General features: G+C 36.1%; 1 protein-coding gene across 2 annotated transcripts in view; it reads right to left on the bottom strand.

Moving 5' to 3' along the window:
* The window catches only part of ttc28 (tetratricopeptide repeat domain 28), a 253,373-nt gene that overhangs the window by 87,881 nt on the left and 148,064 nt on the right, over positions 1-17,428 (bottom strand). For both annotated transcript variants that reach the window (XM_073829886.1, XM_073829887.1), the window contains exon 5: positions 241-748. In XM_073829886.1, coding sequence (XP_073685987.1) covers positions 241-748 — 508 coding nt within the window. The remainder of the gene's footprint in view (positions 1-240; positions 749-17,428) is intronic.

Genomic DNA, 17,428 nt, shown 5'->3' with positions numbered 1-17,428 from the left:
AGCTAACAGACCTACTTTTTTAAGTGTAAACTACTGTGCATTTTCAATACATGGCAAAAGAGCAACTTGAACCAATGTTGATATTGCTTTTCCAGCTCAAAAAAGGTCATCTTAAACCAGTCTAAACTGGTTGGCCGAACTGACGGATCAGACTAGAAGGCCAGCAAACCAGCTTGGTCTGGTTTAAGATTGTTTTTTCCCAGTAGGAATTGTTTGTGAAGAACATAACCCAACCCTCACCCAGGTTCGACGAAGCCCTGCCCTCAGCGGCGCGGTCCTTCAGGCCTTCTGCGATGCTGAGCTGTTGTTCGTGGTACTGCTTCGCCCTCTCCAAGTCCTGCATGCATCGGGCCGCATGTCCCAGCCCCGCGTACGCCCTCATTTCGATGCTCTTCTCCTCAAGCTCCTGTGCGAGCTCCAGCACGTGCGTGTGATAGGACATGGCCTTGTCGAAGTTGCGGCGGTAGTGGTAAGCACTTCCCAGGTTGCTGTAAGCGCGCGCCTCCTCACGCTTGTTGCCGAGGCTCTTGGCGATGCTCAGGTGCTGTTCGTGACACTGCACAGCGTTGTCAAAGTCGCCCATGGCGATGTAGACGGCTCCCATGTTGCCCAGCTCACGGGCCTCAGAGAGCTGATCCTTGGATTGTTTTGCCAGCAGGACGCACTGCTTGTGACTGGCCAGGGCATTAGGATAGTCACCAATGGCCGTGTAGACGTGACCCAAACTGCTGAGGGCTGAAGATGCCGCCTGTGAAAAAGAACAGGAGAAAATTAATAAAACACTGAATAGAAGACATTGAAAGAGAAAATGCTAAAATCCGATTGAATGAGCAATGATTGTTGTGCACCAAAAATGGTTCCTCAAAACACTTCATGCCAGAAACTGATTTCAGAATTGACCAATTGTGGTTGTAATGCATTATGTTTGAATGTTTAAAATTGAAATTTGCAGCATTCTTGTTCCTCTTCTCATTTGAGAAGTTGAAAATAATTTTTAGAGCTCAACTGTGTGAATCACTGTCCATTTTCATTATGTAACAGTTTTTGGAAATTGAAAATAAAGGCAAAAAAATATATAAATATCAGATGGAAAAACATAAATTAAAACCTAAATGAAAATCAGTAATGTAGCTTGGTAAATAAATAAATAAGAGTCATTTGACTCATTTGACAAACAGTTTTGGAGTGTGAATTACTATAGCCAAATTAAAAAAATAAAAAAAGAAATAAAATAAGAAAACTGAAAATATAAAAATCAAACGATTAATATTAAAATAACACTGAACTAAACATCTCCTTTGGTGATCTCTGCATAAAAAAAGGTTATTTGGGTTATGAGGGTAAGCAAATGATTTCAAATCAGTTTTGATTAATCCTTTTAACACTGGTATAATTACCGACACACATGACCTCTTGTGGCTCTCTGCTTTATTTTCTATTAAACAGTGATTAGATAAGCAAACACAGCTCTTATGCTCAAAACATATGGCGAAGTTGTGTGATATTACGGCATCCCATTACACAGCCATTGAGAATAGCATGCGGTGCAGAAAGCGCTCTGCCATGTAATGTGTTGTCTGCCGAGAACAAAACCCGTGAAGCCTCTCAAGTCAAAATCTTAGCAGAGAGACGCTGATCTCTCGCAAAATCCGTTAAAAATATGCTGAGGCCTTGTCGAAATCTCCTTGCGGCAGCCGCACGTTTAGCCGGGACTCGAGAGACAAAGGCTGTCTCCCAGAATGACATGCTCGATGGAAAGCCCATTAACCACAAATAACTTTCAGCGCGGTCATCTTGACAACATATGACTCCCGTTATAATCAGCTGCAAAATAAATCTCTTACTTACATAGTTTCGGCGTTTCGTTGTTTAAACTCAACAGAACTCAGTGCTGACTAATCTAAACACTTCTGATTGGCCATTGCAATCATAAGATCAACAGAAACGCGTCTGATTGGCTATAATGCTCAACACTGTAAAAAGCAACAAGTCGCAATTTAATCTAATCGTGCAGGAGCCATTTTTCCTCCTTCATCTTGAATTTGTGGGGCATTTTTGCTGCAAGCTTCTGTTAATTTTCGACCCGATGAAGAATCGATCTGAGGAAGACCAGAAACATGTACCAGGAACTCTAAACTAACCTTGTTGAAACTACAGGGATGAGAGGGAGTGCTTATCTGTCACACCTGCTGTATGTCAGTGAGGAAGCCTTGCAGAACGCTTTAACCTGCTGAGACTAAGTCACAATCTCACACACACACAAACAAACCACACTTTCTCAGACACTAGCTCTCTTCCAAAACCTAGCGAGCTGCTCACCCAGACAGCATTTAAAACCTTTTTTACCACACAGAACATGTTCCAAAAGTTTTTCAAAATTCAGCACATGCATTCTTTGCAGAGTAAGCAGTCTAAGAATGCACTGCAATAAAAGTGGCTGCTTGGAATAGCACCTAATACAGTTGGGGTCAAAAGTTTACATGCACCTTGCAGAATCTGCAAAATGGTAATAATTTGACCAAAATAAGAGGGATCATAGAAAATGTTTTTTTATTTAGTACTGACCTGAATAAGATATTTCACATAAAAGACGTTTACATATAGTCCACAAGAGAAAATAATAGTTGAATTTATAAAAATGACTCTGTTCAAAAGTTTTCTTAATATTATGTTGTTACAGTACCTGAATGATCCACAGCTGTGTTTTTTTGTTTAGTGATAGTTGTTCATGAGTTCCTTGTTTGTCTTGAACAGTTAAACTGTCCACTGTTCTTCAGAAAAATCCTTCAGGTCCCACAAATTCTTTGGTTTTTCTGCATTTTTGTGTATTTGAGCCCTTTCCAACAATGACTATGATTTTGAGATCCATCTTTTTACACTGAGGGCGACTGAGGGGTTCATATGCAACTATTGCAGAAGGGTCAAATGCTCACCGATGCTCCAGAAGGAAACACTATGTATTAAGAGCATTTTTAAATTTTGAAGATTATGGTAAATTTAACCTTTTTAACTGATTTTGTCTTCTGTAGCTTCTGATGGGCAGTACTAAATAATAATAAAAAAAGATATTTAAGCAAAATAAGAAAAATTTACACATCCTCACTCCATGCAAAAGTTTTCACCCCCCCCCTCCCCTAATGTTCTTAATGCTTCTGGAGCATCAGTGAGCGTTTGAACCTTCTGCAATAGTTGCATATAAGTCCCTCAGTTGTCCTCAGTGTGAAAAGATGGATCTCAAAATCATACAGTCGTTGTTGGAAAGGGCTCAAATACACAAAAATGCTGAAAAAACAAGAATTTGTGGGACCTAAAGGATTTTTCTGAAGAACAGCAGGCTGTTGAGGACAAACAAGGTATTAAGAAACACAGTATTAAGAATCAAGTGTATGTACTTTTGAACGGGGTCATTTCTATAAATTCAACTATTATTTTCTTGTGGACTATATGTAAACGTCTTTTATGTGAAATATCTTGTTCAGGTCAGTACTAAATAAAAATAACATGCATTTTGTATGATCCCTCTTATTTTGGTAAAAGAATTAACATTTTACAAGATTCTTCAACTGTAAATGTATTTAATGTTTGATTCATGTCTTTCTAATATCAAATTGTAAAGCTAAAACAATTCACGCTAATTAAAAACGGACCATTACAGCCACTATTTGCATGTTCTGTGCAGTTTCAAGATTATTAGATTAGCGTTCCATTAGCCAAGCACCATAATAACATCAAACTCTGTCCATTTCAGTTAGCATGCGGCCTATATAGACAGCAGACATCAGTGCGGCTCACTAGACTCTGGAACAGAACATGTATTACACAACCGCTTGACAAACAACAAAAGACAGCAGGTCCAACTTCGGCCTTGACGCTACATCAATCAAACTATAAACAATGATTAAAACACAACCACATGTTCGCCACAGATATGGGCTCTGTTTAGGGAGTAACGGCGATGGCCGCTCTCGCGATGAGGTGCTGGGACGGATGCCCTGATAGAACAGAAGGTAAAACGCTTGATTTCGGGGCACACGGACAAAAGACGAACCTGGAGGGGCTCATCCAGCCCAAGGACTTCAGTTTCCCAGCGCAGCCTGGAACCAATTACCTCCAGCCATAAAATCTTCCAGCAGTTTGCCTGAGTTTAAAGGCTCCGGGACATGTTACACGGTGAGGCAATTACCCTCCATCAGGAGAGAGGGCTTCATATGATCACAGATACGCTATCGGGCCCGGCGTGGGCACGTGTGTCCTGTTTGAAGCTGTGGAGCTTCATTTCGGGTCAGTTCTGGATCTAAAAATGACAGGATTTTGGAGGAAACTCCTTTGCAGGAATCAGTTAAACATCAGTTATATTTGAAACATTAAAAATGAAGCATCGTCTCTTATAGTCAATGTCAACAGCTCTGAGGTCATCTATGTATGCTAGTGTACAGGAAAACAGACTAAAACCCCTATGAACCCAAATTATTTCTTCAATGCTTTCCTCTAAGATGCAAAGTGAGGTTGCAATGTGCTGTAATGTAAAATAAAGAACACTGGCTCTATAAAAAGGAAATATATCTTCACAAGAAAAGAAATCTGGATTGTTCTACTGTACTTGATTTATTCTGGTCTAGTAGATATGTTGACATATAACGCCCAGCAGACCAGGATAAATCTACTGGAAAATTCTACAGTGACTTGGAAAACTGAACATTTTGAAGGGCTGTAATTAAAAACAAAAAGGCTTTTATAGCTAAATGCTTTTGAAGAATCTTACTAGTTTCTTAGAAACTCTATTTATGGTCTTGCGTTTTAAAAACCAAAACACTGAGTTTGAGAACTACTACTACATATTTATCTCCAAAACAAATGTACAGCAATCGAAAATGGTTCTTTATAAACCTTATGCCACAAAACAACTTAAGGACTTTTATTAAATTTCTAGATTCTTAGAAAACTTGTTGGTCTAGTCTTTTAAAAAACCAAGGAACCAAAACACTGAACTTTTTATTTCCAAAACAAACATATAGCAATCAAAAATTATTCTTTATATGAGCCTGAGGACAGGAACCATGAAGAACCTTTATTAAATATCTAGCTCTTTAGAAAACCCTCTATATTGGAGTGCTTTAAAAAACCAAGGAACCAAAACACTGATTTGAAGAAACTATGAGGTAACCACAACTATGTCTATCAACAGTATATCTCCAAGAACCAGAGCATGGAAAAATGGCTCTTGACATAAACCTGCTGCAAGGAACCATTGAAGAACCTTGATAACGTCATCTGTAGTTCCTTTGAAAGGCACAAAACTACTTTTTAAGCTCTAAAACCACAAAATGGTTCTTAACATAGACATGCTGCAAGAAGCCATCGGAGAAACTTCATTAAATCTCCAGATCCTTAGAAAAACATCCATGTTTGAATGTTTTAAAGAGCCAAAACACTGAAGGACTTCAACTAGTCTCTAAAAACACAGAGACCAAAATGGGTTTTGACTTGAACTGACTGCAAGAAATCACTAAAGAACCTTTATTAAATCTCCAGATTCTTAGAAAAACATACATGTGTGAATGATTTAAAAAACCAAAACACTACATCTAAAGAACTTCAACAATTTTTTTAATCCCTAAAAACACACAGAGACCCAAATGGTTCTTGACATAAACCTGCAGCAAGAAACCTCTGAAGAACCTTTATCAAATCTCTAGATCCCTACTGAGAAAAACATCTATGTTTAAATGTTTTAAAGGACCAAAACACAACATCTGAAAGACCTCAACAATTTTTTTAATATCTAAAAACACATAAAGACCAAAATGGTTCTTGACATGAACCTGCTGCAAGAAACCATTGAAGAACCTTTACAAAATCTACAGTTCCTTAGAAAAGCACAATGTCCACACCATGAAACTTTGCTCGAAGTATCGCCTGGGTCTCTACACATGAACTCGAGCATTGAGAACATTGTTTGTGTACACAGAGTTTACTAAAAGGAAAGGTTTTGAACAACTCACTTACACTGTTTGGGTTTTCGCTCGCAGCCGTCTTGCCAGTCAAGAAGTGTCGATCTCCGAATGCGAATGAATGGACTCCATAGGACGAAATATTAGGCTTATATGAGGCTCTTTTTACAACTAGAAGGTAATTATTGTTTTTCACTTGCAACAAAACAACGAATTAGCCGTGCATTTATATGGAAATATGCTTTAGGAGCTATCCATCTTTACTCTCCTCGCATTCAGAGATCGACACTTCTTGCCTGGCAAGACGACCGCGAGCGGAAACTCAAACTGTGAAAGTGAGTTGTTCAAAACCTTTCTTTTTAGTAAACTCTGTGTACACAAACAATGTTCTCAATGCTCGAGTTCATGTGTAGAGACCCAGGCGATACTTCGAGCAAAGTTTCATGGTGCGTCGAGCCTTCTTAGTGTTGTAAAAATATCGATTTTGATGCGCTCAAAGTTATGCCCTTAGTACTCCCATTCACCGGCCACTGACAACAAAACGAAATCACGGTCAATCTCAAAAACCGCTCGTTTGTCGTAATTATGCTTTTAGATATAAGTTTGTCTCGATTACAGTAAAAAAAAACAGCCCAGGTTGCATTTTGGCAATAGTTATCCTTTAATTACTTTATCTTTAAAAACACAAACAGACCAAAATGGTCCTTAACATATATGCAGCAAGGAACCATTAAAGAACCTTTATTAAATCTCTAGATCTTTAGAAAAACATCTATGTTTGAATGTTTTAAAGAACTAAAGCAAAATCTGAAGGACCTCAACTACTTTTTAAATATCTAAGAATGTATGAGGACCAAAAATGGTTCTTGACATGAACCTTCTACAAGAAACCATTGAAGAACCTTTATTAAATATCTAGTGCCTAAGAAAAAGAGCTATGTTTGAATGTTTTAATGTTTTTAAAGAACCAAAACACAGTCTGAACTTCAACTACTTTTGTTTTAATTTCTAAAGGCACACGGAGACCAAACATGGTTTCTGATTTGAACCTGCTGAAAGAAACCATCGAAGAACCTTTATAAAATCTCTATTTCCTTAGAAAAACATTTATGTTTGAATCTTTTAAAGAACTACAACTACTTTTTTAATCTCTAAAAACACACAGAGGCCAAAAATGGTTTCTGACTGAAACCACTGAAGAACATGTATTAAATTATTGAACCTGCTGCAAGAAACCATTGAAGAACTTTACTTAAATCTCTAGTTTCTTAGAAAAGCACTGTCTGAATGCTTTAAAAGAATGCTACACAAACTCTAAAGGACCTCAACTACTTTTTTATTTCTAAAAACACAAAATGGTTCTTGACATAAACCTGTAGCAAGAAACTATTAAAGAACATTTTCTTAATCTCTAGGGCCCGGTTTCACAGACAGGGCTTAAATTAAGCCAGGATTAGGCCATAGTTCAATTAGGACATTTAAGTAATTTTTATAAATGTGCTTAGAAAAAAACATTTTTGGTGTGCATCTTTAGACAAAACAAAGGCACTGATATATTTTAAGATCAGTCAGTGCAATTTTCTTTTAGTTGAAACAGCTCAGACTTACATTTTAGTCTAGGACTAGACTTAAGCCTTGTCTGTGAAACTGGGGGTAGATCTTTAGAAAAACATCTATGTTTGAATGTTTTAAAGAACCAAAAGCCATCAAATAAAAATGGTTCTTGATATGAATCTGCTGCAAGAACCACTGAAAAACCTTTATTCTTAAGAGTGTAGCCGAACAAAAACATCATTTTGTGAATTATTGATGGCTTCAGATGACACAACCAACCCACAAACACACATACCATCACACCTGATGTTCACTCCTCAGTGGACACTAATCACCTGACCACTTACTCCTGTTTCTTTTCTCCCTGATTTTATTCATTATTGTACAATTATGCCTTGCACCGCTATTGTTGTGTGTCCTACAAATCAGCTATTCATCTCCGGCTTTGCCCACAGTTTCAGATCCGTGGAACGGTTTCCTTGGAAACCCCACTGGATTTCTGTTAGAGGGCTGTTCACTGGGAGAGCCAATTTTCGATAAAGAGGGATTTTGCACCCCCCTCTCGCTGATTTTCCCAAGTCAGCGGCTTGCTTGTGTGTGTGTGTGTGTGTGTGTGTGCGTGTGCTGGCGCAGCACGGATTCGCATCTCGACACGCAGAATGACAGGAGAGAAACGAGCTCGCTTTTATTCTATAACCTGCTCTCTCTCGCACGCTCCTGCCACGATGGTCTCAAAGGTGGACGGGTTGACGTGAACCTTTGTTCTTTGTTCAGAGAGGGTCCAGAAGTGAGGTCATGAGAAAGTCGCGGACATCTTAACTTCAATAAAAGCCGTCTGCGGGGACGTCTTTGAACTGGCGCTACAGACGATGACCTCAAATCTACAGAGTGTGAGTTTAACGACCCTTCAGGAGCAGTAGACTGACTTCACGGCATCAGGAGATGTTTCCTTCAAAAATAACCACATTACAACATAAAAACAAAAGTACGAGCGAGAAAACCAAGTAACCAAAGCAAAAACATGTAACAAGTGGACTACATAAGACAGGAAAATCACTCATGGAATCACAATTCTATTAAAAATATGGAATGTTTCTGCAAGACAGCAATGAGATGAAGTGGAGAAGAATGGAGACTTCTGCTTAACGAATGGTTTATTAAAATATTCAAATCAATTTCTCAGTTTCTCCTGAGAAAAAGCCTCCAGAAATCTCACATCTTTTCTAGTGCTTCTCAAACTACAAAGAGATTGTTTTAATGCCTGAATTGTTTCTTCTACACAGCAATGAGATCAAAAGGTGCTTCAGGTGTTTCTCCTAAGAAAAAGACTCCAGAAATCTCATGTCTTTTCTAAAGCTTGTAAAAAATGTCTCAAATTGTGTCACATTCCATCATAATTTAAATAACTTAACTTCTTCATATTCAGAGACTATGGAGTTTCTCAAAAATCTTAGATTCTCTTAGAATTCTGTCATAATTTAATTAATGTAACCTCCACACACTCAAAAATTACTCTTTCATGTTTTTTTTATCTATACAACAGGATTAAATCGAGGTGCTAATGGAGATTTCAGATATTTTTTTCTGGAAAAAAGACTCTAGAAATGTCTAAAAAGTCTTTTTTAGAGCTCAAAAACATCTCAGTTTAAGATTGAATGAATTTAACCTCTGCTTACTGAAAAAATACAAAGAGAGTTGTTTTTTCTACATGGCAATGAAACCAAACAAAAGTTCTTCAGATATTTCTCCTAAGAAAAAGACTACAGAAATCTCTTTTGTCTAAAGCTTCTGAAAAATGTCTAAAATTGTGTCAGATTCCATCATAGTTTAAAGAACTTAACCTCTTCATATTCAAAGACTACTTTTTAATACTCTGTAATGTTTTTTCTTTGTAATGTTTGGAGATGCTTCTCCTGGGATAAAGACTCCAGAAATATCATGTCTTTTTAAAAAACATCTCAAATGTCTTTACAATTGAATGAATTTAACTTCTGCCTACTCAAAAACTACAAAGAGATCTCTTTAATGTCTCAATTGTTTGGTGGATGGATGTGTTTCAGATGTTTCTTCTGAGAAAAGAACTCCAGAAATCTCACGTCTTTTCTAGAGCTCCTCAGAAATTGTCCAGAAATCTTTTCTAAAGATCCTCGAAAATGTCTCAAATTGTGTCAGATTCTGTCATAATTGAGGGAATATAACCACTTCATACTCAAAAACTACTCTTTAATATCTAATTTTTTGTTCTACACAGCACTGAGATTATATGGAGGTTCTTCACGCTCTAGAAAAATCTCATGTCTTTTCTAGAGCTCCTCAGAAATGTCTAAAACTCCATCAGAATTGAATTAATTTAACCTCTGTCTACTCAAAAAGCACAAAGACATCTGTTTAATGTCTCAATTGTTTCTTCACAGCAATGCAATCAAATCAAGGTGCTAATGCTGATTTTAGATCAAGTCTTTTCTAGAGCTTCTCAAATTCTGTTAGAATTTAAATAATGTAACCCCTGCAAACTCTAAAGCTACTAACAGATCTCTTGAATGTCTCAGTTATTTCTTCTACACAGCAATGAGATCAAATGGAGATGTTTCTCCGGAGAAACAGATTCCAGAAAGCTTCACAAAAACGTCTCAAATTGTGTCAAAATCTATCAGAATTGACTGAATTTAACCTCTTCATATTCAAAAACTACTCTTTAATATCTCAATTGTTTCTTCTACACATCAATTAGATTAATCAATTAGATTAAGGTGTCAATGGAGGTTTCAGATGTTTCTCCTGAGAATAGCAGACTTGAAGAAATCTCATGTCTCTTTTAGAGCTTTACAAAAATATCTCAAATTCTGTCAAAATTCTGTCATAATTAAATGAATGCAACATCTGTACACTCAAAAATTATTCTTTAATGTTTCTTCCACACAAGATTAAATGGAGGTGCCAATGGAGATTTCAGATGTTTCTCCTGAGAAAAACACTCCAGAAATCTCATGTGTATCTTCTAGAGCTTTGAAAAATGTCTCAAATTGTGTCCGAATTTAATGAATTTAACCTCTGCATACTCAAAGAGTACTCAGGTACTCTTTAATATCTTAACAGTTTCTTCAACACAGTTATGAGATTAAATGGAGGTAGTAATGCAGATTTCAGATGCTTCTTCTGTGAAATCGCTTGTGTATCTTCTAGACGTTCTCAAAAATGTAAAAACAATGTAATATATTTAACCTCTGCAAAATCAAAAACTACAAAAGAGATCTTATTAATGTCTTGATTGTTTCTTCTGCATTGCAATAAGATTAACTGGAGGTCCTAATGGAGATTTCAGATGTTTCTTCCAAAAAATAAAAGACTCCATAAATCTCATATCTTTTCTGTTTCTCAAAAATGTCTCAAATTCTGTTAGAATTCTGTCATAATTGAATTATAACCTCTCCATATTCAAAACCTACTCTGTAATATCGGAACTGTTTCTTCTACACAGCAATGGGATTAATGGAGGTGCTAATGAAGATTTCAGTTGTTTTTTTCTGAGAAAAAGGCGCCAGAAACCACAATTTAATGAATTTCATTATGTTTCACAATGATTTCAAATGTTTCTCCTTGGATATCTAAGCTTCTCAATAATGTAACTGTACTCAGATTAGCCAAAACCAGTCTGCATTCAATTATCTCAATATAAACACAAACTTTTCTCATTAATAATCAAATGATCAAACAATCTAATCTACTATCCACTTAAAATCTGTATAGCTCTGTACTGAAACATCTGACACTAAACTGAGAACCGCACTAAAGTCTCCCAAGCTATGAACAAGCAACCTTTGAACAGTAAAACCGTCCTCTGGGGCATTTTAAAGACACTCACACTTTAGTGATCCTCATGAGAAGAGGCGACACGGAAGAAATCGATGCTCAGCAGCCCATCACTGAGCTGATGGGTTCAAGTCGAGTGTCTGAGAAATGGTGTAGCCGTCGTTTATGCACCAGTGGCTACATAAAATCAAATAATGCATGAACATGTATGAAATCAAATCAAATATTTATATTAAGCAAAAATATTTAATGCATAAATGTATGTACATATGCAATTAAAACTAAAAAGCTACACTTATAAAATTATCTTAGAACGTGTGAGAACATTTTGCGTGAGAAGCTTCTGCACACATAAGCATGTGACGATTAGTGAATCAGACTCATTGTCGTCGATGTGAGATTTCAGAAAATTGACTCATTGTTTCTCGCCTCTTTCATCTAGACTTGACTCATCTTTGTTTCCCTCGATTTTTACAGCTGGACTTTCTCCTCAGGTTTTTTCCCCTCCCTCATTCACAAGCACACATGGACGTGCTCCTCTGGTCAACAGGATTGTTGAATAAATATACTCGGCTCCCCGGTGGAGCGCTGCTATCCGCAAACCACTGGCAGCCTGTGTGTTTTTCTTGGGAGAGCATGAATCATCATCTACATGTTACACACACACACACACACACACACACACACACACACACACAGCACTGGCAAAGTCATCCACACAGGAACGACTGAGAAAAAAGAGCTGCAAGAGAGAGGATGAGGTATGGGTATAACTGCAGTAGCCTTTTATCTTAACACTGTTAATACTGCAATGACACCCAGCAATATTACATGCAGAATCATTTTTTTTTTGTTTAGTAATAGTTGTTCATGAGTCCCTTGTTTGTCCTGAACAGTTAAACTGCCCGCTGTTCTTCAGAAAAATCCTTCAGGTCCCACAAATTCTTTGGTTTTCCAGCATTTTTGTGTATTTGAACCCTTTCCAACAATAACTGTATGATTTTAAGATCCATCTTTTCACACTGAGGACAACTGAGGGACTATTGCAGAAGGTTCAAACACTCACTGATGCTCCGGAAGGAAACACAATGCATTAGGGGGTGAAAACTTTTGGAATTTGAAGATCAGGGTAAATTTAACTTATTGTCTTCTAGGAAACATGTAAGTATCTTCCGTAGCTTCTGAAAGGTAATACTGCATGAAAAAAATATGATATTTAGGTAAAATAAAATAAAATTACACATCTTCATTTTGTTCAAACGCATCATTTTTTGAATTCATCAGTGTTTGAACCTTCTGTAATAGTTGCATATGAGTCCCTCAGTTATCCTCACTATAAAAAGATGGATCTTAAAATCATACAGTCATTGTTGGAAAGGGCTCAAATACACAAAAATGCTGAAAAACCAAAGAATTTGTGGAACTTGAAAAACTTTTCCAAAGAACAGCAGGCAGTTGAACTGTTTAGGACAAACAAGGGACTCATAAACAATTATCACTAAACAAACAAACAGTTAAAAAAAAAACAGTTGTGAATCATTCAGGTAACAGCAGTATTAAGAATCAAGTGTATGAAAACTTTTGAATGAGGTCATTTTTATAAATTCAGCTATTATTTTCTCCTTTGGACTATATGTAAACATCTTTTATGTGAAATATATTATTCAGCTCGATACTAAATTAAAAATAACATGCATTTTGAATAATCCCTCTTATTTTGGTAAAATTATTTTACATAATAATTAACATTTTGCAGATTCTGCAAGGTATATGTAAACTTTTGACTTCAACTCTATATATAAGTAACACAGCACCAACCGCTAGTCCACAGCTATGAGAAAAGTGAAACTTTTAAGCATGTATTCCATTTTGACACCAGCCACTTCCAATAAGTGGACTGCTCATTGGCTGGATGATTAATTTGGAGGTTAATGCTATTGATTGCAAACCTATCAGGATCGTCTGGGGAAATCCATCGGATGAGGAAGACAGAGAACGAGATGAGGAAGAATGTCCAAATTAAACCGACGAATGAAGACGTGAAAACAGGAGAAACGACTGGATGGTATCTAATTAATGACTCACTTTTGCAGATTAATTAAATCGCACCATCTATTCATCATATTATGGGGAATTATTAAGCGTTTGGGCTGGAGAAAGCTTTTCCACAAGCTCCAAATTAGACGCGGTTCAATATGGACTTCGGCTGGATCAATAGAACATCTCCAAGCGTAATCCATACAGGGAAAGCTACACAAAGCGCATCTTTTGGGAAGAGGAGAGGAGAGATGAGCTCATTAATAAGCAGCGTGAGAGAGACAGACACAGATCAAAGCTCTTCCTCACGCACACGACCTACAGATGCTGCAGCACAACAACAAAGACCTGCTCTAAATGAGCATTTATGAAGACGTGAGCGCATGGACACCTTCCACCATGACTTACAAGTTCATAGACAAGAGATATAAAACAGGCTTGCAAGTTTGTTATAAGTTAATTATTAACTAACCCCAACAGACAAGAATGATTTCTCAAGTGATCGAACACAGCATTCACACCTTCTTTATACAGGTGAAAAAAATCCCAAAGACTGTATTTTAATTGTATTTTGGGATATTACATAAAAATGTTCAATAGAAAAGTGCAAATAGCAATAACCCCAAAATGCACAACAAAAATGTATACATATTTTAGCATATATATATATATATATATATATATGTGTGTGTGTGTGTGTGTGTGTTAAATTATTTATTTAATAAATCATTATAATGACTTAATAAATCATAATAAAAAATATAAATGTAATTATTAAATAAAAATAAAATAATCAGGTGACATATTAGCACACATAACTTTGAAATGAACATAAAATGATATATAATAAATGTAAATACACAAATATACCAATACTACAGCATATTTAAATATATTATTATTAATATTATTTTATTATCATGTATAAATAGAAATAAAAAATACATCATACAAATAAAATAATACATATTTTTATTGTTGTTGTTGTTTGAATACCTATTTAAATTGAAATATATATTAGAATGTGTAATTAATAATAGTATTATTTTTAGTTATTTTTATCATTATACACACTATATATATATATATATATATATATATATATATATATATAAATATATATATATATATAATTTAAACAGACAGATTTAGTAATATTGTACTGCAAATTTATTTATATTATTATTAATATTATTTCATTATCATAAACAAAATATTCCATATTTATTATTATTATTATTATTATTATTATTATAAAAAAATAAATATAAATAATATGCAATTTGCATCTTGGATGGAAATATAGCTAGACTATTATTTTTTTATTATATGTAAATCAAAAATACAAAAACATTACATTTTAGTAGTATTAGTAGTAGTGATATACATATTTTACAAATAAATTAGTATGTAAATATTAAAAAAATTTAATTTGCAACTTGAAATTAAACAGTTAATGAAGGCACAAGCCATATCTAGACTATTCATTTTATTATATGTAAATAAAATATCATAAATACGAAAATATTACATTTTTAGTAATAGTTACATATTATTATTATTATTATTACTGTTATTCAAAAATAAAATAAAAATTTAATTTGCAACTAAAAATAAAATTTAATTTGCAACTTGAATAGAAACATAGCTAGTGAAGGCCCAAGCCATATTTAGACTATTATTTTAATTTTTATGTAAATAAAATATCAGAAATACAAAAATATTAAATTTTTAATAGCAGTAGCAAAAGTAGAGTATAAATATTTAAAAAAAACTGGACCACAAAATCAGTCATAAGTAGCACAGGTATATTTGTAGCAACAGCCAAAATTATTGATTTTCCTTTTAAGCCAAAAATCATTAGGATATTAAGTAAAGATCATGTTCCACAAAGATATTTTGTAAATTTACTACCTTAAATATATCAAAACTTAATTTCTGATTAGTAATATGCATTGCTTCATTTGGACAACTTTAAAGGCGATTTTCTCAGTATTTTTGGCACCCTCAGATTCATCAATGGAAAGCGTATTTGTTCAGCTTTTAGATGATGTATAAATCTCAATAAAAAAAAAAAAAGACCCTTATGACTGGTTTTGTGGTCCAGGGTCACATATCTATCACACTCCTAGCAACCAGTCAGAATACCCTTGCAACCACTCAAAACTAGTTACCCTAGTATCCCTTTACCAACACTATATCACATTTAGGACATGACAAGGGTGTCCAAATTCGATCCTGGAGGGCCACTGTGCTGCAAAGTTTAGCTCCAATTTCCCTGTTGAAAAAAAAAACAGCATATGCTGGTTTATGCTGGTCCTTAGCTGGTCACATTGCTGGTCAAAGACCAGCATAAATAAGCAAAGGACCAACTTAAACCAGCATACCAGCATCAAAACCTACCTAACCAGCATATGCTTTTTTTTTTTTCAAAAGGGTTGCCTCAATTTACCTGCCTGGAAGTTTCTAATACGTCTATAAGAGCTTGATTAGCTGATTCAAGTGTGTTTAATTCGGGTTGGACAGAGGCCCTTTAGGAACAGGATTGGAAATCCCTGCCTTATGATATATAAAGCATATATAAAGCAGCCCACACTGGGCTCGCAGAAGGTGTTTCAGAGACTCTTCAACAGGAACACATGTTGTCATGCTGGAAGCGTGCGACAGAAACGCAGCAATAACACACAAACGCCGCAGTCGAATCATACGGTCGCCGCCGCACTCGACTCTGGTGCAGCTCCTAAGGGAGAGCGACTCTCAGATCTGAATTTACCTCCAGGAAATCATCCTGACAATGATGTAAATAAAACATCTCGAGCGCTATCAACGCAGGGCAGAGAGAGAGAGACGGATACGACGAGATGACAAACAAGAAAGCCAAGGTGAAGGAGGAGTGTGACAGGGAGAGAGGGATGCGATAACGGATAAAAACGAACGAAAAGCCAGAATCGGCGGAGATGAGAGAGGCTGATGAGCGTTTCCCCGCAGCCCTGGAGGCGGCAGGTTTAAGATGAAGAGATGAATTATTTAAACGGCTTTATTAGCATCTTCTTTAGTCGTTTCTCTCCCATGCTGCGTGCGCCGTTTCCCGAGGGAGAAGGCGCACCGGAAAACATCCGCAATCTACTGCCACTCATTCGGCTCACCGTGAGATTTCCGACAGGCCCGTTCGCCCACCCGAACGTCGACGAAAGGGAGCGTAACTCGCCTCAAAGCCCTCGCGCATTCTGATGTTAACAATCCAGACGCCTGCTAATTACACCGCCACATTAACGAGGAAGCTCGTGGAGCGAGAGAGGAGATTAACTCGTGAAAGGAATCGTGAAAAGGCCCGTTACGGTGTAATGTACACCTCTGGGGCAGGTTTTTGTTGAGTACGTCTTCATTTCGAGTTGTTGTTCGGCTTTCTCTGGTGGGTTCTCACGCTCGTCTGTCCATCACATGTGTTCCTGTGACAGTCGGGCTTCAGTCGGGCCTGACAGCGGATCGATAAGCATGTATAACGCCCCCGGCTGTGTCAGCCGCTCCGCTCTCTAATGCACTACACCGCCGCAGACGGCCAGATTCCCAGCGCCGGCCTGCTGCATACAAAACACTCACATTATTTAGAGCGGATTCAACCGCGGATGCTGAGCAAGGCATTAGAGGTGAGGGAGGGAATTCAGCCAAGAAATGCACAGGTCATATTTCAGCCCAGAATCAACATGGGGGAAAGGGCATGTATATTTAGGAAATTTTTTTTTTTTTTTTACATTGACATGATTGAAAATCATACTGCAATCAATCGGTTTCATAATTATTGTTATGAAAACATATTTTTAATTATTATAATTAAACATTGTCTTGTTTTTCCTTTGATACTTATAGTCAAAAGACAAATGATAAAAAAATTATATAATACACTAATACAAATTTCTGTGAAAATTAAATAAATATATACATTTATATAGAATAATATGTAAATAAATATAATTAAATATAAACAATAAGTAAATAATAAAAAATATACATTTAAATAAATATGTACATTTATATTAAATAATATATAAATACAATAAAATATAAACTAATTTATA

The sequence above is a fragment of the Garra rufa genome, chromosome 23 (assembly GCF_049309525.1).
Source record: "Garra rufa chromosome 23, GarRuf1.0, whole genome shotgun sequence".
NCBI classification, from domain to species: domain Eukaryota; kingdom Metazoa; phylum Chordata; class Actinopteri; order Cypriniformes; family Cyprinidae; genus Garra; species Garra rufa.
The sequence above is the reverse complement of the archived record's forward strand: the minus strand, read 5'-3'. Positions and strand labels throughout refer to the sequence as shown.